Genomic DNA, 20,846 nt, shown 5'->3' with positions numbered 1-20,846 from the left:
TATATATATATATCACTTATATAATGTATAATCGCTCAATCGTTTTAATTATAAATACTTTTGCAAAAAAATTTTGACTTTTTTGTGCGCGATAAATCTTTATAAATATTTATATTTAAAAAATAATTGGATGCAACTTAAAAAACCCAGTATACATATATGTATATATGACTTATATAATGTATAATCGCTTGATCGTTCTACTTATAAACTTTTGCAAAAAAATTTTGACTTTTTTGTGCGCGATAAATCTTTATAAATATTTCTTTACTTTTAATACACGTTCTTTAAATTATTTTATATATTTTTTTGTCATAATTTTTATTACAAACAAATATTTATATAAGTGATTAAATTTGTTTGGTCCTTTATATGAATTATTATATCAATGAGATTGACTTTTCTATTTTTAGTACCACAAAATTCTAACACGAGTGATCTATGCACTTCCGGAAAAAGGTGGCTCTATCGACGAGTTAGAAGCTCTTGCAAGCGGAAGCTGCTATTCAAGAGAATACCCATCTTAACGTGGTTGCCGAATTATCGGAAGGAATATGTAGTAAGCGATCTAGTAGCTGGTATCACCGTAGGCCTCACCGTCATACCGCAAGCCATAGCGTATGCTAACGTCGCGGGATTACCGTTACAGGTAAATACAAAATAATATTAAATAAAATTTTATCTGTGTCACTCAAGAATAATTATGCCTTAATTACAATAAAAAAGTTTATTATTAATTACAATGAAATATACGTATATATAAATTATAACTTATTACGAAATTATAAATTATAATTATATTATAATTATATTATTACGAAACTTATACTAGTAAGACGCGAGACACATGTCTTTTAATAAAATATCCATCAATTTAAAAGTTTATCAAACGAATGAATATCATATAATACTATAAATATACATGTACGAAACGATGCGGCACTTACACAAAATTTAGTTGTTACGGTGATCTTCTTTGTGTTCACTTTTTCAGAAGAATGTTACACATCAATTTATAAATATCTAAAATATATAAACATTGACTGAATCTGATATTTATACAGAAAATTGGATGTCATATTGGATGAATTATTTTTATGTTTTGTTTTAAATATCTTTCTTTCTTCCTTTTATTTCTTATTATTAAAATATTACAAAATATAGAACAAGTTTCATAGTTTTAGAAAATATGATTCATCCAACAAAATTTTTATAGCATACAATTTTCAAGAAATATTATTAATATTTAAAAAATACTTTATTTGGACAGTATGGACTCTATTCGTCTTTCATGGCCTGTTTTATATACACAATTTTCGGCTCTTGGAAAGACGTGCCTGTCGGGCCAACCGCAATCGCCGCGATTCTAACGAGAGAAACTTTACAAAAGGCTCATTTAGGACCTGATTTTGCTATTTTATTATGTTTCGTCTCAGGCTGCGTCTCCTTATTAATGGGCATTTTGCAATTAGGTAATATTATAAAGATTATAAAGAATAAAATTGATCTAATTTGAAATCATCGCATTTATGATTATTTCTAAATTAACAGTTTTCATTAATAATGATATTATTTAATATATATTTTTAATATATCATGACAATACTTATATAAAATATTGTAATATAAATGGCTTGTTAAATTATTTTTTTAATTTTCAATAATATTAGGATTCTTACTGGATTTTATATCGGGGCCAGTATCTGTTGGTTTCACATCGGCGGCGTCGATTATCATTGCCACTAGCCAAGTAAAAGATATTCTTGGACTCAAAGTTTCCGGTACCAAGTTTGTACAGATCTGGCAAAGTATCTTCGAGCATATTGGAGAAACAAGGCGTTGGGATACCACTTTAGGAATTGTCTGCATAATCGTTCTTTTACTTCTCCGAGTAAGTGCAAATACTACTGCATTTCACTATAGTTTAGCTTATCTGTTGTTTCGGTTGTTTAAACAATCAATTGATATAACACATCTTCCTCAATTGTTCATAGTCTACAGATTTGAAATTAAATTGAAATTAAGTTAAAATTAAGTTGATATTAAGTACAATTTAAAGTGTGATTCCGATTTCTAATTTTGTTTTTAAAATTTTTAAAAACAATTAGTTTTATAAAAAATTGAAATTCAAAGTGTTATATTTTCTACTTATTCCATTTTACAAAATTATATTTTTTAACGAAAAGATTAGGATAAATAAATTCCTTAATAAATCATAAATTAAATAATTTTTATTGTTTTTAAAAGTTATATGCCATGTATATATCAAAATATGAAACGTGATAATATAATTATTATTTCGAAAATTATTATTTGTTATATATGGGAAGAGTTCGAAACATTTTTTCTTTTTAAAAATATGTAATAATAAGAGAGGCTGAAGAATACAAACAGATTTTTTCGTTTATATAGAAAGTAAAGGATTTGCCGGTGGTCCCAAAAAATACTAAAGTACCATCACGGCTTCAACAAGTTATCACGAAGTCGTTCTGGCTAATCTCTACTGCTAGAAACATCATCATAGTGATTCTCTGCGCGGTGATGTGTTGGCTTCTCGAAAAGCACCTAGGAGAATCACCCGTTATTTTAACGGGCCATGTAAAGCAAGGACTACCGGAATTCCGGTTGCCACCTTTCGAAGCTCAGGTCGGAAATGAGACCTATACTTTCATCGACATGATTTCCGCTCTGGGCACTGGCTGTCTAGTCGTTCCCATGTTAAGTCTGCTAGAAACCATCTCTATCGCCAAAGTATTTTGTGAGTGCTCAATTTATTAAAAGTAATTCTTCTCAATATTACAAATTAAATCAGTTATTTTATCAATGATAATTAACTATGATAATTAAATGATAATTAAAAATCTACTTAACTAAAAAATTTACTTAAAAAATAAAAATAAAATTAGAATTAATATATAAAACCTAGTTGAAAATATTGATCAAAATGTCAAGTTAGCTTGGATTTTTTTAAATTAATAAGAGCAACAGATAAATCATAATAATAAAATAAAATAAATTGGATAATATATTAAGTTCAAGATCATTTAAGGATAAGTATATTAAAACATCCCTATATATATTTTCTGTTTTCGAATAATTTTTTATTTAAAAAAATGATGTCTAAAAATAAATGTGTTTCCTATCTCCAAAATAATTGAATTGATGTTTCATTCATAGCCGAGGGTAAGTCTGTAGACGCCACTCAGGAAATGTTGGCGTTGGGTGCATGTAACATGGTATCATCGTTTGTATCATCAATGCCTGTGAGCGGCGGCCTCAGCCGAGGCGCGGTCAACCACTCGTCCGGGGTGAAGACGACGCTTGGTGGAGTCTACACTGGACTATTAGTGCTTATATCGTTGCAGTTCCTCACACCTTATTTGTACTACATACCCAAGGCTGCCCTGGCGGCCGTCATAATTGCCGCGGTCGTCTTTATGGTGGAGTTTCAAGTGGTAAAGCCAATGTGGCGAAGCAAAAGTATGTTTTCTCTTGTTCAATACCAAACACTACAAACAGCAAAAATGAAAGAGAGAAAATTAGAACAATTACAATTAAATAAATATATAAAATGATTTTAAAAGAGAATGTTATAAAGATTCTTTCAAAAAAAATTCAAAGTGAATCAACATTCCAGCAAACGAGAATTAAAAGAATTAAAAAAACGAGGATTAAAATGAATTGAAATTTTTTTCTATCCGAATGCGTATTTTAAATAGCGAATACTTTTTTTGGATTTAATTGAATTCAATTGGATTCAATTAGATTCAATTGGATGCAATTAGAAAAACTGTATTTCCTATTCAAAATTTTGAATTGAATAACACAATATTCACAATGTTGTGTGTATGCACAGAAAAAGCTAAACATTATTTTTAGATTGAAAAGCATAGAGATATACTCTATGCAATTCCTATAAATGAATAAAAATGCATTTAAGATTGAAAAAAATTCATTTTAACATTCGTGAATCAATATTTCTGAAAATCTGAATCTATTTCAATCCATTCTCATTTGCTGAGATGTTCATGGCGTTTTTCGTTAATTATTTTTGTGCGGCCATTATAGTTGGGTTTACGTATTAATTTTTAGAATCAAAATTATATTTATTAATTACTTCTTTTTTGTACTACTGTGTCACGTCGTACAATTAAATTATTAATGAATAATTAATTAAATTATTAATGAGTAATTAATTTCACATCATAAATTTTAATTAATTAAAACAGCAAACTTGCTTACAACAAAATTTCTATATAATTTGTTGTTTTCATAAAATCTTTTTTTTCTATACATTAAGCAACAAGAATTAATAATTTTATTCATCATAAATATTATTTAATAAGAATTAAAGAGTTTGGTCATATTTATCTTCTTAACTTTTCTACTTGCATAACTTTTATTTTATATAATTTTTTTTATCTTTTTTGAGAGATTATGTTATAAGATAAGATTATGTTATAAATTGTACCGTCATTTTCAGAAATTGATCTCATACCGGCCATAACCACGTTCCTATGTTGTCTTTTCATACGACTTGAACTGGGCATTGTAATTGGCATCGGTATAAATCTTTTGTTCCTACTTTATGCCTCGGCCAGACCGACGTTACGAGTTCATAAAGCTACAGTAAGTTTATAGCTCTGTATTAGTAAAAAAAAATAATCAAGAATAAAAATGTTAATTAAAAAATAGGTAAAAAGAATTGAAAGTGTATCTTTTCATCAACACGATTGTAATTTAAAATATTAATATTATCTTTTTTTCACTTATACAGAGTATCAGTGGTTGTGAATATCTTGTCATAACTCCAGACCGAAGTCTGGTATTTCCAAGTGTTGAATACGTACGAGCTGTTATTAGTAAGCAAGGATTACGAGAGGGTACCGCCGTACCCGTTGTAATAGATTCTACGCATATCCAGGCTGCCGATTTCACTGCTGCAAGGGTGAATAAATATTATAGAAGAAAAATTAAATTTACTTAATTTCTACATGAATTAAACACTAACTTTTCTTTCTTTAGGGTATCAAAACTTTGATAGAGGATTTTACTAAACGGGGCCAACCATTAATTTTTCATAACTTGAAACCGAGCGTTATTGAAATCTTTAAAGGTGTAAAACCTTTAGGGCTCACGTGCAGCTCCAGTGAGCTCGAACTCAATGATCATCTTAAAGGTAAATCAATTTTTATATTGGATCTTCTGTTATTATGTGTATAATATTTTCTAAACATAATATATTTTATTTTAGAGTATACAAATGTTTCAACCGAGACTCTCAATCGATATTAACTATATATTATATATATATTTTTTATACACACACACACACACACACACACACACACACACACACACACACACACACACACACACACATATATATATATATATAGATATATGAAGATGCAGACAATTTTCAACATCTTTTTCTTACTTAGCATCAGTATTATAATGAGAATACTGTAGCATTTTCGTTTAAAGCAGTATTATTGTCAAGCAAAAATGCTACTTTCGAATTTAGATAATTAAATATTTTGTATATATGTACGTATATATTTATAAGAACAAGCCATTATAAAATTAGCATGTATCTTGTAAATCTACGCGATATACACAATGTAATATTTTTGTACTTACGCAAAAGGCGGAAACTTACATATATTTCAATAAAAATATATATTTTGAATTATTTTTACTCTTTTCTTCGATTTTACTTGAATTAAATAGGTATACAGTAATTAGTGTTATTGGTAATACAATTCAGAAAGTGTATGTATGTATATATATAAAAATAGATAAAAAATATAGGAAATTAAATTTTTTGTAATTATTCATTTCAAAGGACACAACTTGGATGACTTTTTACTTCGACATTAATGGTCTTGGTCCTTACGAAGGTCTGCTCCGCTCATTTTACAACAAATATATTCAAGTCAATGCAATTCAATACTCATTTGCATATTTTATCTACTTTGTCTACTTCATCTACTTTATAATTTGCATACTTTAATAGTCATACAATTAATAATAACAATCAACGATGGCTATCTTTTTTATTAATTTTTCTTGAATCAATAATTTTTTATTTGTAGCACTATCAATAATCCAATAAAGCTACCTGATTCTATATTAAAATAAATACATATATTATGACATACATTAACTTTACATACATTATAAACTGGATTGTAAATATATCAAAATTTGCTCGTGCCACGAAAAATGTGTATTCCATAAACATAAGCAAATACATACATAGAAAATATATACAACTGATTCTTGCAACTTACATTTCGAATATTATCGTTTTAAAATACTTGTAAATATACATTCTAAAAAAATCAGTTATGTATATTTACAAGTATTTTAAAACGATAATATTCGAAATGTAAGTTGGAAGAATCACTTTACAATGTTGGGAGAAAAAAAGGCCTAAAAAAGGAAAAGTATGTAGAATTTTTTATTTGTTCGTTGGCACATGACGATGTCTTTCTTCACAGTATTCAGCTCTCTTTCCTAATACAATCTTGGCTATGTCCATGTATATTTAAGAAATTAATATCAATACTAGCTGATTTCTCGAGCACCTCCGGACGGAGTCGCTATGTAAAATGTAGGCGTGCCGGAATATCTACAAAAATATTTTTACAGCATTTACATAAAAAAACCAAAACTTAATTTAATACAGACGAAAAAGACATTAACTTCGCTTTCATATGTTGGATCGTTTTGTCAACCGCATCCTTTCTTAACAAAGTTACGGTGCAACCACCGAAGCCTGCGCCTGTCAAACGGCTTCCTAACACACCGTCCACTTCTCTAGCCGCCGAGACCAGCGAATCGAGTTCCTTAGATGAGACCTCGTAATCGTCGCGCAATGAATCGTGACTTTCATTCATTAAGCGCCCAAATTGCTGAAAGTCGCTTTTCTGAAGTGCCACCGCAGCGTTCAGAGTTCGTTGAATTTCTGTGACCACGTGACGAGCCTTTTTCACAATGGACTCAGACACATTTTGCGATATTAACACTAAAAACACGTTAGTCTATTATATATAGTCTATTATATAGAAACAGTGGCAACTATGTTAATTTATTATCGTCATTAAAATGTAATAAAATTGATACAAAATGTAATTATTCGTTTAAAACAAAATAAAATGAGATAAAATAAAAGAATAAAATCAAGAATATCATAATATTAAAAAATATAAACATAACATTAAAAAATTTTTTATTGTTACCTAAAATATCATTCATATTTGCATCTCTCAAACTCTTCTTGCCCAAGATTTTCGCGGCTTCGTAACAACAATCTCTACGCTCGCAATAGGCGCTCGAACTCAATTTGTGCGGTGTGTTCGAATTCGTTATGAGAAAAACGTAATTATCTAGGTGCAGCATAGATATTTGTTTAGTAATAAGATCGCGACAGTCAAGCAAAAGAGCATAACCTTCCTTGCCCATAGTTGAGATAAACTGGTCCATTATACCGCATGGCACACCAGCGAAATCATGCTCTGCTTTTTGACACGCTAAAGCCTATGTATAATATGTAAATTCACAATATACATAATATATTTTATATTAATTAACATATCCTTTAATTGGGATTAATTAAAAAATATAAAATATAAGTAATTATTCATTTATATAGCGGCTATGTAGATAAATGAAAGAATGAATGAATACAGATAAAAATTTCAAAATATAAAAAAAAAATCTCTCTTCAAAATCGTTGCCTCAAAAAGATTTTCACAAAGAAACTAATCAAATCTTAGAAAATGAATCTTGAGAATTCGTTTTTGTACATATACCGCATAGTTATTGTTACTTTTCATAATTGTTGGGATAGTATAAATATTTCAAAAGCTAATTAATTATCTGTCAATTTGGCTATTAATGCGTCGATGAACAAATATTTTATTTCAATAAATTTTAATGTATTTTTATGTCGTGCTGCTCAGCTTAAAATGATATTATCAGCATTATTGTTAGTTCTTTAAAGAATTATATATAAGTATATATACTTATAGTATATACACTCATAAATGTATATATTATATAAGTGTATATGTATAGCTAATACCATTATATTATTATGTTGCTACTGTTAGAAAAAAGCTGTATGATCACTAAAAAAGAACATAGTTACCTTCAGTTCTGGTTTCTCCGGTTTTTTCCCGCTCAAGGTCTCCAAGAAGGTGTAAGTTGCTACCTCTAGAGCTGCAGAACTACTAAGCCCGGCGCCTGCTGGTACAGTCGATACAATTACAGCATTGAACGCGGGGACGTCACCTAAAATAATGTATTAGTTGATTTGCGTTTTATAAACTGTTTTATAGCTAATGGCACAGGATTTAAATTTAATTTTCTTAGCGATTCTTAAATGTTTCTTAAAGATTTAATTGATTTCGAGCTTCTGAATAAATTACATGTAACAATCAAAATTGCGAATAACTTACAAATAAAATTGGCGATGCATCCTTTTATATAATTCGCCCACTTTGGTTCTCCCGGTTTTATATCAGCTTGATTCCCAGCTTTGAATTCGAACTCGTTTATATCGCCGACCACGTTACTCAAGGAAAAAATTCTGGTTTTTTTATCATTGTGAGATTTCCCAACTATTACCGTGACCATCGGCAGTGCCTGATAATTATTTCAAAATTATTAAATACTTCTTTAATAACAAATTATTGTTTTGTTGTTAAATGGCAGTAAAGTCTGATTAAACTATTCTAAATCTGTATTTGATAATATATAAATGAATTATAAAAATAACTATCATACTATTTTTTTATTAAGTACAAAGATCTTTGAAGCCAATATATTCGTTATCAATTAAACAGGAAAAAATTCAAACAAAAGAAAAAAACTCTGAAAAAACTTTTTCAATTAATAAGAAAGAAAACAACGACGTGACGACTTTTATGAATCATGAATAATCAATAACGCGTATATTATTGCGTTACAAACACTAACATATTATTTTATTGCGGCGTTTCATTGATTCAAACGTGATGCATTTTAGCGTTTAAATTATGTCAAAGTGGCACGGAAGACAAACGTTTGATAATAGCGAATTTAATCACTTGCATGCTGATCTACATGCTGAAAGCTTTTGCAAATAATATCATTTTATTGTAAAAATATTATACAAATATCTTGGTCGACAAAGAATAATAAATGTTAATATTAGATTTATTATTTTTAATTAAATTTATTGCATGATTCATTTTTCTTTTTTTTCTTTTCATTTACAGAAAAAAAGAGAAAAGGTGAATTGTGCAAGCTCAGTTAAAAGGAACAGACCTATTGTCAAATGCACGCATGCATACATACATATGTAAAATTTATTTTAGCGAAAGATATATATTGGATATCTTATCGGTGCTTATATTATCTATATTTCTGCAGTTTTATTTTGCAGCAATTTTTAAAGCGCACCACAATAACACAAACAATTAAATTCACTACAAATTTTATTTGTATCCTTTAGTTATATAAGTTATATAAGAGACAGTTCAGCGCGCTGAGGAAAACACGATTACATGGCCTTAACATTTCGTTGGTCGCGTAAGTTGCAATTCTGTATGTGATAACACAATGATGTAATAATTTATAATGATAATATTATAATCCACGCATAAATAGTCATGATTCTCCCAAATTTAATTACAATTCGAAATTAAAATCAATTTCGAATTGTATTTAAATTTAATTGCGTTCTGTATTTTATGCACTTAAAATATTTAGTATTTTAGGAAGAAGGAAAGAGTACAGAACAAAAGAATAAAAAAAGAAAAAAAGAGAAATAGGGAAAGAATAAAGAAAAAAGAATAGAAAGCGCAATAGAGATTGATTTCATTTCAAAGTAAAAGTTTTTTTTCTATTATTTTTTCTATTCCGTTTCTATTCTTTTTTTACACTTTTTGTGTGCTTTCTAAGCGCTATTTAGAACGAAATAAAATACGCGCAATTTAAGAGCGAACAAAGGAAATGTGTGAAGAAATGTGAATGTTTTGTGTGCGATGCAAGAGATTTACCAAGATTTACCATCGGTAGTACAAAACCATCGTTATAATCGGTGTGCTCGCCGATGAGATTAACACGTCCTGGAGCGTACACGCAAACAACGGCTTGCTCGCCGAATTTCTCGGCGAAGATTTGCAACGCTTTTTCCTTAACGCTATTTACATGCGGGAGTAATGTCGCCATGCCGAAATGTCTTCTAGACTTCACTCGAGATGCAATTGACGAAACAGAATCTACGACAGAAATGGAGATTAAGTGACGTGATGGACAACCATCGCGGCCAACAGTTGCGAAGATACTGATGCTAATATAAACCTTCTTACGGTGATTAGGGGACTGGAGCGATGTTGTTTGTTATCAGCGCAATCTTCGGCTAAGTGCCTCAACGTAGAACTTAAATACTGCACCACAGTGCTCTATATCTGCAAGTGACATAAAATATTATTATACAACCTTTATTACACGACGTTTTTGAGACAGTTTTTAACATACGTTTTTGTCTGGAATGGAAGATTATAATAACATAATATATAAAAATAATAATATATAAAAAATAAAAATATATAAATTATATTACGAATTTATTTTGATAAATATATATTGTATTAGAATATTATTTTTATTGAAAGCATTTGTTATATTCTTCATAAGCATCGTTATATAAAACTAAATGTTAAAGAAATGATAGGATCAAATATAAGTGTGTTGTCGACAGCAATATAGATACAGGCGCAATCAATATCATTCGCAAAAATATGAACGAGGCGTTTATTGGAAATATCAATTCATATGATGTTCGTACGCGTATAAGCACAACAAAAATATTAATAATTAATGAATTATTTGTATAAAGCAATAATTTATTCGTACAAAGCAATAATTTTTGTTATTAAATTAAGTATTAATTAATTATAATTAAATTATTATCTATAAATAATATTACATATATAGTAGTTATTATTACATAATATTTGGAAAATAATGATAAATCTTTCATAGGGGTAGAAGTTCTAATAATTTTTTAGAACTTTTTCAGAATTTTTTAATCCCGTATTTTCTCATGTTGATAAAAATGAGAAAATGCAGTATTAAAAAGTTAATAAAAAATTCTGAAAAAATTCATAAAATTCTACGAGAAAAAAATAAATAATTTTCGTCTCTTGCAGTTTTTCTGCAAATAAAAATTGATAGTATTTGAGTAAAAAATTATTGAAGATTAATTTTCGGCAATTTTTAGCAATTAATATCTTGTTAATTATTACGAAAATTGCAAAATAATAGATTTTTCTTTTCAGTTTTTCCATTCTGTGAAAGATTTATCATTATTTTCCAAATACCCTATATATATATGTATTAAAAACACAACTTTATAAATAAATTCTTAAAATCTAAAATTATATGCAGATCATTCAAAATAGACTTAAAATAATCGATCTTTAACCCGCGCGAGAATATAAATCACCTAAGAAGTTTTTTATATTTCAGCTGCGAAAAATTAAACTAAGTCGCAGTAATTTTCTTTATTGATTGCGAATCCATTTTTATTATTTCTCTCTTTTGAATAAATTCATTATATAAAATAATCTCAAATATTAATAAATTGTAGAAGAAACAATAAAATGTATAATTATAATTATATAATGACAAGTGATAATAATATATAATTATAATAACATAATGATTATTTTTAATTGGAGTGTAAAAATCCCCTATTGATTGTTTACACGATAAAATTAAGTAACATACTATATTATTCCTGGATTAGTATTCCTGGATAAATAAAATAGTCTCAAATTAAATTACTAAAGTGATTTGATTTCAAGTGAACGCGATCCAGTTATGAGACTTTGTTACCACTACCACCATCCCTATCATGCTGATACGTCGGCAGCACGTTCACAATGCAGGATGCAGGTGTTCCCGTTGTTGAGGCTCGGCTGACGCTTGTGTCGCGGCAATAAAACTAATTTCCCGCGAGAGACATACGACGTACTTCCAATGGACGCGCCGCGGTCGATTTAACGCCAATATTTCGCATAGAATGTGCCATGTCGGTCTCGGATCCTCTCATCAAAGAGCTGAAAGGTAATCTCGTGATCGCTCGTGATTGAGCAGGTCAGGTTAGATGGGTCATTAAACATTACACCAGGGAATTTATGGCTCCTTTATCATGATTCATGAATATATGATTTTTTTTTTTAATTATCAAGTTATGCGATATCAGTTTCTAATTATTGCAGTCATATTTCATTTTTGGAAAACGATGAATTTTAACTTCTAATGTGATGATGCTTTAATTAACAGTGTCACAGAGTTTGATTTTTTTATAAGATGTAGACATGTTATATGTGTGATGAATAAGAAATGTGTTAATTTTAAACATATTTCTTAAATTAATTAAAAAATGTTTAATATTAATCTTATATCAATTTAATTTTTGTATAAACATAAATGACAAGAATCATTATCATATGCTGATAATGTCAGATTTTCATAATATATTTTCTAAAAATCAAATAAAATATCTTGTTTTGCTAACATTTTTGAAAATACATATTTCTTTGTTATTTTGCAAATCTTATTGATTCTTTTACTATATAAATATTATAAAAATTTGTCTTAACAAAATTAATGTATGTAAGCTTGTAGAATAATTTTACATGTCTTAGGATGGACTCGAAAGCTGATAGAACACGCTAAGGAAATCACTGATGCAAATGAAGATCTACGTCATTTTTGTAAATGCTTAGAAAATTGCTTACAGAAGGATTTACTGCCTATTCTCGATAGTGTTGGATATTTCAAGCCATATGCATGGCACTGGTTAGAATACATCGCCAAAAAGAATTACAAGTAAAATGATTCTCTTATTCTTTCATTAATATTCATGATTTTATATATTATCTGACTCAATGTGATTTTTAGTGGTTACAATACGTTCCTTTTGGCAGTTGAGCAAGTGAAACAAAATGCAAAAGTGCATACACCTGCTGGACGACTTCGTCTCCTGATAAGAATATGTTTGGTACGAAAATGCCTTCATATGCCAGTAGAAATATTGGTGAGACGAATGAACTAATGTTAATCAAATCTTTAACATGTACATCTATTAGTTAATTAGAAATTTATTATTATATGTTTAGGCCAGAATACCAGCTCTAGCTACCGAGTTTTACAACTTAAAAAGCATTTTGGGAGATGACATTTTACGGGAGATACTATTATCTGTACTACTGCAGTGTAGTAAGTTTAATTTTAAACTGAATTTAAGAAATGCAACTTTCTTGGATGACACCTGGCAGATGCCGAAATGTGTAGCTTTGGAGTTGGTACCTTGCAAGAGTTTAGGCATCTCTGTATGGCAAGTATTTATTAAGATAAAAGAAAATAGGAACTATATGAATTTTATTCGTTGCTTACAGTTTTACCAACGAGAAAGCATTAGTTGTCAATGTCAATGAGAAATCGGTGGCTGCTGAAGATGTAAGAAAAAGACCTCTGAGTATCTGATATAATTTTTTAAAATTATAAATGCTTTAAATTTAATGTTATTTGCATGTTATCATGTAAATCAGAATAAAGTCGAGGTTGGAGACGTACTGGACGAGATAAACGAGAATGTCATCAATGGCGATAGCAAGGGAAAACTACGTAAAATTATGAGGAAAGCTAGTGGACAACCGATAATGCTACATATCATTAAGGTAATTTGCATTTTAAATGATTAATAGAAACGTATATGCTAATGTAATGATTACTATTGTGTATTTGTAGCATTATATCAAAAAATCCCATGAGCTTTATGAACCAATAGTACAACTCATAAAAAATTCAGGAATTGAAAGCATGAAGCTCTTAATACAGATATCACAATTAGACCAAGTGGAAGAAACCACTAAAAAAAATCAGATCTCTAAATTAGGAAGTAAAACATTTAGTGGATTCTCCGTGAAATATTGCGGTTCTGTACATGTTGGTACAGAGGGAGATGTTAAACAAATTGAGAAAGCTATTTGGCGTTTATTGAAGTCAGGAGAAAAAAAACAAGTGCCTGTGCGATTTGAATGCTTAGAAATTGGAATTGCAGTAACTCGCGAAGTAGACAATCAGGTAAATTAATTAATAATATATTTAAAAAATTATTGACAGTTACAAATAATTTCTGTTTTAATTATTAAATTCAAAATAATTCAGGAAGTGTAATATTGTAATATAAGTGGAATATTGTAATATATGTGTATATTAAATAATTAAATTGAACAAAATGACATTTTTATTTAGACAATATGTAAACAAAGTTATATGGAAATTTCGTCGTGTGGCCGTACCATCAATATTCCAGATTATTTTGCATTCATTGCAGGGTAAGCTTTATTAAATTAAGCATAGATTGTACAATTTAAAATTATATATGCATAACTTATTGCTATTATCTATTATCATTTTTAGAGAAACAAATTGTAACATGGCAACAAAATTTGATGCTTACGTCTTCTATCATCAAAATGATGTTGAAGTCCAACAAATATTACAGAGTTTAGGACAAGGGTTTCAGCGTACTCATTTTGCAGTATAAACATACAAATTTTGCAATACACACACACACACACACACACACACACACACACACAAAAATACACAAGATTTATTGAATTTTCGAATATTATTATGCCTTTGTATCTTCCTAATATTATTTAATATTTTTGTTCAAATCTAAGACCAAAGAACTCAATAAAATCATAACAAATTATTTATAACTAAGTTACAAAAATTATTATTTTGTTGATGCTTTACATTTTTTTTCGTGTTCTTTGTACTCACCTATCTTGTTTCTGAGCTTGTATACATATACATATAAAGTACATATAAAGTATACATATAAAGTTATTTCTATTATTTATTACTGTTAATAACGATCATGTTCCTTTAATTTAATAGCCAAAGATTCGGAAGTACTGTGAATGTATAAATACTTGAAAATAAAATGTGATTTTAAAAATATACAATCAAATCATTTTTACTTTATATCATTGATATTTACTAATTATCAATAGTTACTTAATAGATAATATAGATCTTTTTTTTACATTTAATTATATTTTTATTTTTTTTATACATATATACATATCAGTGTGGTATCAATTATATTTTAATTGCAGTAGAAGCAGCATAGACAAATGATAACTAATCGAATTATGGATCGATTATTTATTGTTTAGATTAAATTAGTTAAATAGTATGTAACTTACAATCATAAGATAGTGTAGGAAGGAGATGCGATGCGTTCAAAATAGCTACAGATCTGAATGGTCCAGTTTCCATCGAATTCGCAAAAGTGTGCTCTCGCGTATTTTGAACATAAAACGTTACCATGAGATTGGTAGCTGAATGTCATGATCATCACATCGAATTTTGACATTGCGATAGTATAGTGTTCGATCCTAATTTAGCACGGATTCTCACCACATCTATATTTTCGACGTAGCTACGTAGTATCCAATTCGAAAATAAATGTACTGGCGCTAGTGTACGGGGAATTTCGAGTTTCACAAAAAAGATCGGGATGGCTTGATGGCCGCTCCGTCTGATTTCTCTGGCGCTGGTGAGCACCGGGCTCGGCCATCGACGGTTGCCGAGAATACGGAGACTCGAATCAGCGGGAGTAAGGCAGGAACAGTGCCGTCGTCATCAGGCAGGGTACGAAAAATGGCTGCCGCGATGAACGTTGCACCAGAGAATCAGTACTTCTATGAGGATGTCGTCTACCGCATGGACAAACGGGGCAATGTCGTCTTCGGCATCGTCATGGAGAATGATGACCTGGACTTGTCCGATGAGAGCAGTGACAATGAGGAGAATTTGCCGAAACGCAAGAAGGGCGAGATCCGCATGATCTGGCATCCGTCCGGTGTTGAGGAATTGGTCAACTGCAAGAAGGTATCTACATGGTATCTCTGGCGACATAACTGGATGTCGCTGTAATCCAGCGATTGTTGCTGCCCAATGCATTTCAATGTTTTGTCTTGATTTTTTTACCTATACTTTTTGTATCTGTCATTTAACTTCTATTTGGATTGGTTTGCATTAGGATTTTAATGACATTTAAGCAGCTTTGTATCCATTTTTATGATGTCTTATTTCCAGGTTCATTTGGCTGATAGGACACTCATGCCTGGAGATGTGGTACGTAGAATGATTAAAGGAAAGGATACACAAAGAGGTTACTGCCGAGATGTAGAGCTGACAGCCTGTGTTCAAGTCATTGGTACCAAACAGGTTCTCACAGATATCAAGAGCGAAGACCTGATTCCATTGCAGGTATAACAATATCTCTATCTGTGGTAGATGATTATACATTATTTATATACTGAAATACACAGTTGTTATTTATAGGAATTTGCGACAGATATGGCAGTGTGTCTGGATTCTTGGGTCGGTGGCATTAGAATGACACATTTCAAATTATGGTTGGTAACACCAGATGGATCTCACTGTGTCATAAATGAGATGGATTCCTGTGTGTTGGGACAATTGGAAGAGGCGCGAGACAGCGTAAGATTGAACTACTTTATCATTCATATAGGATCCAAACAATAAGTATGTTTTAGGACAATGATTTTCCACATCCGACTGAATTCTATCCTGGTCAGAGCCTATGGGGACCGGTTCACTGCTTAGAGGATGCTCAATGGCTTCAGTGCACAAAGGAGATGAAGGCGAAGAGGAAATTAAAACCACAAAAAATAACTAAAGTGATTGTGGAAAAAGTGGAGACTGATTGGATAGGCGTACATTGGCAGTGCCGGGCATATTCAAAGGATGGCTGGTCTGATCAGGTTCAACCGAAGTTCGTGGTTGAGGGTGAAGATTTGAAAAAAATAAAACTGTTAAATATATTCGAACCCTCAACAGTACAGGTTGGCAATCGTAACTTCTACATCATTAAGGGTAACGAAAATGTTATTACTCGTGAGCAATGGCGAAAGCAACAGAGGGATATTTATCAAATTCCTAAGCAAAGTCCAAAAAAGACACGTCCAAATATCACAGTGACGAAGCTGATGGAAGATAAAAAAAAGGAACAAAAAAAGGATAAAACGTCTGATCAACCAACAGAAGAAAACAGTCAAAGTAATGGCATTCGTCCTCAGGACACCATAAGTAATAATGTTTTAATGCCGCCGCCTCAAAATCAACACGCTGAAAGTTCGGATGAGTGGGATACGGAAGATACAGGTTCACAAAGTGACTCTACTTCGGTAATATGTTTTTCATTCGTCTTCCTTTTTTTAAGAAAAAAAAATTGAAGATATAAAAATGTGTGCGCTTTGTAGGTCTCTAGCTGTTGTTCTAGTATGTCATCAGCAGGAAAGAAAAAAAAAGGTCCTGCATTAATGACGAAAGTGCTAAAGAAAAAGAAATTGCGAAAAGCGAAAAAGAAAATACCGCCTGTTCCATTGATTCCTGGAACTAAAATAGTCGTAGAAACATTGTCCACTAACACGAAAGCGAATGTGGTGTGGCAAGATGGCTCAGTAGAATTTGGTATTGATTATTGATAATTATTTATTTTAATTATTTAATTATTGTTTATTTTAAATACATAAGAATGTATCTAAATTACGTTTTAACTTCTAATTAGTGTCATTGATTTATGTATTATTAAATCAATAATTTATATATTACAATATTAAAAAGTAAACAGTCTCAATTACTGAAAAAAATGTCCTAGATGATTCTAGACATTATTTATTCTCTTTTTTAGGAATACCGTCAACACAATTGTATCCAATTCATCACCTGGATGATAAGGAATTTTTTCCAGGTGATTTTGTTGTAGATCAAAAAGAAGAGTCTAGAATGTATGGTGTTGTACAAAGTGTTGATCATCAGGGCCGTACTGCCAAGATAAAATGGTTCCGTACATATACTTCTAGTCAAAACCCAGAGTAAGTACAAATACTTTTAATGTTTTTTTCATATATTTTAGAATTTTACGATAGTTTTATTTATTCGGATTTTTGTATTGGATCAAATATGAAATATCAAGTATATCATTAATAAAAAAATGTAAATAAATGAACAAGAGTTCTCTGGATTTCTAAGTATTTGGAATTTATAATTCAACCATAGTTTAAATTACAAATAAAATAAAAAAATAATTATGTAAAAAAATAGAAATACATATAATTTTTAAATTTGCTATTAACTACTTTTTGCTCAGACCGATCTTTCTGGAGGAACGAGAAGTGAGCGTTTACGACTTGAAGGATCATCCAGATTTTCAATATAGACCGGGCACTCTAGTGATTCGAATAGCAAATTTTGAAGGTGAAGACACTGGGTGTACTGCTGGTCAAGTATTGGACAATTATCCAGAAGGACGAGTAAAAGTATGGTGGATTGACGATCACGTTAGCATGTGCTGGCCACAAGATCTGTATAAAGTCGGCGAGTACGATAGCGATGAAGGGGAATTATGGGATGATGTCTCGTCTGATTCATCGTGGGAAACGGAACTCGAAGATTGCTTCATCGCAGATAACGATGGCACTGAGCAGACGGAATTGGATAATATAAAACCAAAATTAGCAGCACATATTGAAAAAGCTAGAATTGCAATGTCGAGATTGGAGGAGATTTTTACACAAAACCCGTCCCTACAGACAACAGAGGTGATGAGAAAACTCCTCGAAGTCTATAAAGATTGCCGTTATATGGATAAATTAATGGGTACTGCATTCTTCCACGAGTGTCACTTCCAGGGACTTCTCGAGCGAGTGAGAGAACGTGGCAGAGCAAACGTCGCGCAGCGCATGGCAGATCAAGTTACGAGACTCTTTACGCCCAAATCTGAATATCCAGAAGAATCCATAGATAAAGATGATTCGAAAAAATCAAATAATGGCGATAATTTATGTACAATTAGCGTAGAAGAAAAGCAAATTACCACAATTATCAACGAATCGGAGAATGACAATACTCCAAGTATCGAAAGCAATGTTAAAAAACAGACCGACGAAGAGAATGTTAATCGATTATTTATATATCCCAATCCCAATCCCGAGGATTCCGGATTATATTCGGCGGAAAATTCGAAGAAGGAATCAGGCTCGAGCGAGTCTAGCGGGGAATTTCTTATTAGCGAGGATGTTAACAACGTACCAGAATGCTCATCTACAATAAATGGTATGACCACACCTGAGAAGACGGAAGCAAACAAAGTGAAGAAGGTACCGACGAGTCTACTGACTTCTCAGAGCATCGGAACATCACAAGTATGCGTTAAACTTTGTAATCTGATCAAAGCGCAATTAGTATTAGCGCACGCTGAAGTATCGAAGAGATTCGGTTTGGGAAAAATGTCATTATCGGATGCAGAGAAAACCTCATCTCCACGGAAAAAGCAGAAGAGCGAAGAAGAAGAACGCCTGGAAGTAATGACAGATCCATCCTGTTCTATCGAGATTCCACCAACGGTTTATACCGAAGGCGAGGGCTTTTCCATTGAAGAGACTGCGCCCGATAGTCATAAGTTTAAACTGACCATGTTCCAACCTACCGATCTGACCAACTTCTTTCGTACGGTCTCTAAAGAATTGAAATTACTCAAGAGCTCCCTCCCACCGGGTGTCTGGGTGAAGGGATTTGAAGACCGTATAGATCTGTACTCCGTAATGTTCCGTGGTCCTGAGAAGACGCCCTATGAGGATGGTCTTTTCCTTTTTGATTTCCAGTTATCCGCTGATTATCCAGCTGCACCGCCTCTCTGTCACTATATCTCCTACTGCAGCGATCGATTGAACCCAAATCTCTATGAGGACGGGAAGGTATGCGTGAGTCTGCTAGGTACCTGGTCCGGTCGTGGTACGGAGGTATGGACAAGCTCGTCCACTCTGTTGCAAGTGATAGTTTCAATACAGGGTCTGATTCTCGTAAGTGAACCATATTTTAACGAAGCTGGCTTCGAGAAACAAAAGGGTTCACAACAAGGACGCGAGAACTCAAGGATGTACAACGAGATGGTGGTTCTAAAGTTGGTACAGGCACAGACTAAATTGTTGTTACATCCACCACCTGTATTCAAGGATATAATTATTGCACATTTCAAAAAACATGCCGAGAAATTGTTGCAAAAATTAGAACTATGGATGGAGATATCTGAGCACTATAATAATCAGCATCCACTATCTCCAGTTACTCCCACCACATTTAAAGAAATTGCAAATATTGGTATGTAGAATGTTTTCATGGTATTTTATATGGAATAAGATAACAAACTTTTGCTCTATTTACAGACCAGAAAGTATTACCCGAATTCCCACTTATCCCGGCATCTCGAGGTTTCTGCATAACTCTCCGCAAGACTCTAACAACGTTCAAATCAGTGCTCATTAAAAAAAGTATAATACAGAGGTTGGATGAATGGCAGGACAATGAAAATACAGAGTTAATGAATAATACCACAAATCAGTGCCAAGAAACATCTAAATCTGTTGATAGTAAAATAACAGAATGTGACGGGAGTAGTAGTAACAGCAATAGTAACAGCAATACGGAAGAAAATAGCGAAAAGCCGACTTTAAATGGCAATCAATTCAAGGAAGCGATTTTATCTTCCTCAACGAATAATTTCGCCGTGATGCCGAGCGAAACGAAAAAAAATACTTCAAGCCAAAACACCAGCTAGCCACAAGGTAAAAGTAAGCATAAATTGAAATGCTTAGCCCGTTTAAATTATATAGCTATTCGGTAATAAAAGAGATATAAATATATATTTATTGGAGTGCATAGGTATATATATT

At 31.3% G+C, this 20,846-nt stretch overlaps 4 protein-coding genes across 9 annotated transcripts in view; 3 read left to right on the top strand and 1 right to left on the bottom strand.

Moving 5' to 3' along the window:
* The window catches only part of LOC108687674 (sodium-independent sulfate anion transporter-like), an 8,659-nt gene extending 3,332 nt beyond the window's left edge, over positions 1-5,327 (top strand). Inside the window, exons 2-10 of the mRNA XM_018193586.1 lie at positions 414-649; positions 1,271-1,472; positions 1,671-1,891; positions 2,413-2,758; positions 3,178-3,480; positions 4,484-4,629; positions 4,778-4,948; positions 5,026-5,179; positions 5,255-5,327. Of these exons, the coding sequence (XP_018049075.1) occupies positions 414-649; positions 1,271-1,472; positions 1,671-1,891; positions 2,413-2,758; positions 3,178-3,480; positions 4,484-4,629; positions 4,778-4,948; positions 5,026-5,179; positions 5,255-5,295 (1,820 nt within the window). The 3' untranslated portion in view covers positions 5,296-5,327. The remainder of the gene's footprint in view (positions 1-413; positions 650-1,270; positions 1,473-1,670; positions 1,892-2,412; positions 2,759-3,177; positions 3,481-4,483; positions 4,630-4,777; positions 4,949-5,025; positions 5,180-5,254) is intronic.
* Positions 5,328-6,426: 1,099 nt separating this feature from the next.
* On the bottom strand, positions 6,427-15,372 carry LOC108687647 (galactokinase-like). Of its 6 annotated transcripts, none has more exons than XM_018193537.1 (8): positions 15,291-15,372; positions 10,357-10,463; positions 10,063-10,274; positions 8,469-8,655; positions 8,159-8,301; positions 7,248-7,545; positions 6,712-7,033; positions 6,427-6,637 (listed from the first exon to the last, which is right to left on the bottom strand). In XM_018193537.1, exons 3-8 carry the CDS (start codon positions 10,222-10,224, stop codon positions 6,574-6,576), a joined length of 1,176 nt encoding a protein of 391 aa, XP_018049026.1. In that variant the 5' UTR covers positions 10,225-10,274; positions 10,357-10,463; positions 15,291-15,372; the 3' UTR covers positions 6,427-6,573. The 6 variants fall into 6 exon arrangements, with proteins under 6 accessions (XP_018049026.1, XP_018049027.1, XP_018049028.1 ...); XM_018193538.1 differs by having other exon boundaries at positions 10,365-10,463; XM_018193539.1 differs by lacking the exon at positions 15,291-15,372 and adding an exon at positions 11,902-12,275.
* Positions 12,060-14,666, top strand: LOC108687646. The gene is made up of 9 exons (XM_018193536.1): positions 12,060-12,126; positions 12,711-12,894; positions 12,967-13,102; positions 13,185-13,402; positions 13,464-13,524; positions 13,617-13,745; positions 13,816-14,151; positions 14,323-14,405; positions 14,491-14,666. The coding sequence occupies exons 1-9, from the start codon at positions 12,090-12,092 to the stop codon at positions 14,615-14,617; spliced, it is 1,311 nt and encodes a 436-aa protein (XP_018049025.1). The 5' UTR covers positions 12,060-12,089; the 3' UTR covers positions 14,618-14,666.
* Positions 15,373-15,629: 257 nt separating the features above from the next.
* Positions 15,630-20,799, top strand: LOC108687633 ((E3-independent) E2 ubiquitin-conjugating enzyme UBE2O). Its single transcript, XM_018193509.1, has 8 exons — positions 15,630-15,978; positions 16,186-16,359; positions 16,435-16,593; positions 16,650-17,300; positions 17,376-17,586; positions 17,807-17,990; positions 18,266-20,274; positions 20,340-20,799. The coding sequence occupies exons 1-8, from the start codon at positions 15,748-15,750 to the stop codon at positions 20,729-20,731; spliced, it is 4,011 nt and encodes a 1,336-aa protein (XP_018048998.1). The 5' UTR covers positions 15,630-15,747; the 3' UTR covers positions 20,732-20,799.
* The last annotated feature ends 47 nt before the right edge of the window (positions 20,800-20,846 follow it).

This window comes from Atta colombica, unplaced genomic scaffold, assembly GCF_001594045.1.
Source record: "Atta colombica isolate Treedump-2 unplaced genomic scaffold, Acol1.0 scaffold210, whole genome shotgun sequence".
Classification (NCBI taxonomy): Eukaryota; Metazoa; Arthropoda; class Insecta; order Hymenoptera; family Formicidae; genus Atta; species Atta colombica.
Note: the sequence above shows the minus strand (reverse complement) of the source record. Positions and strands in the feature narration are given on the sequence as shown.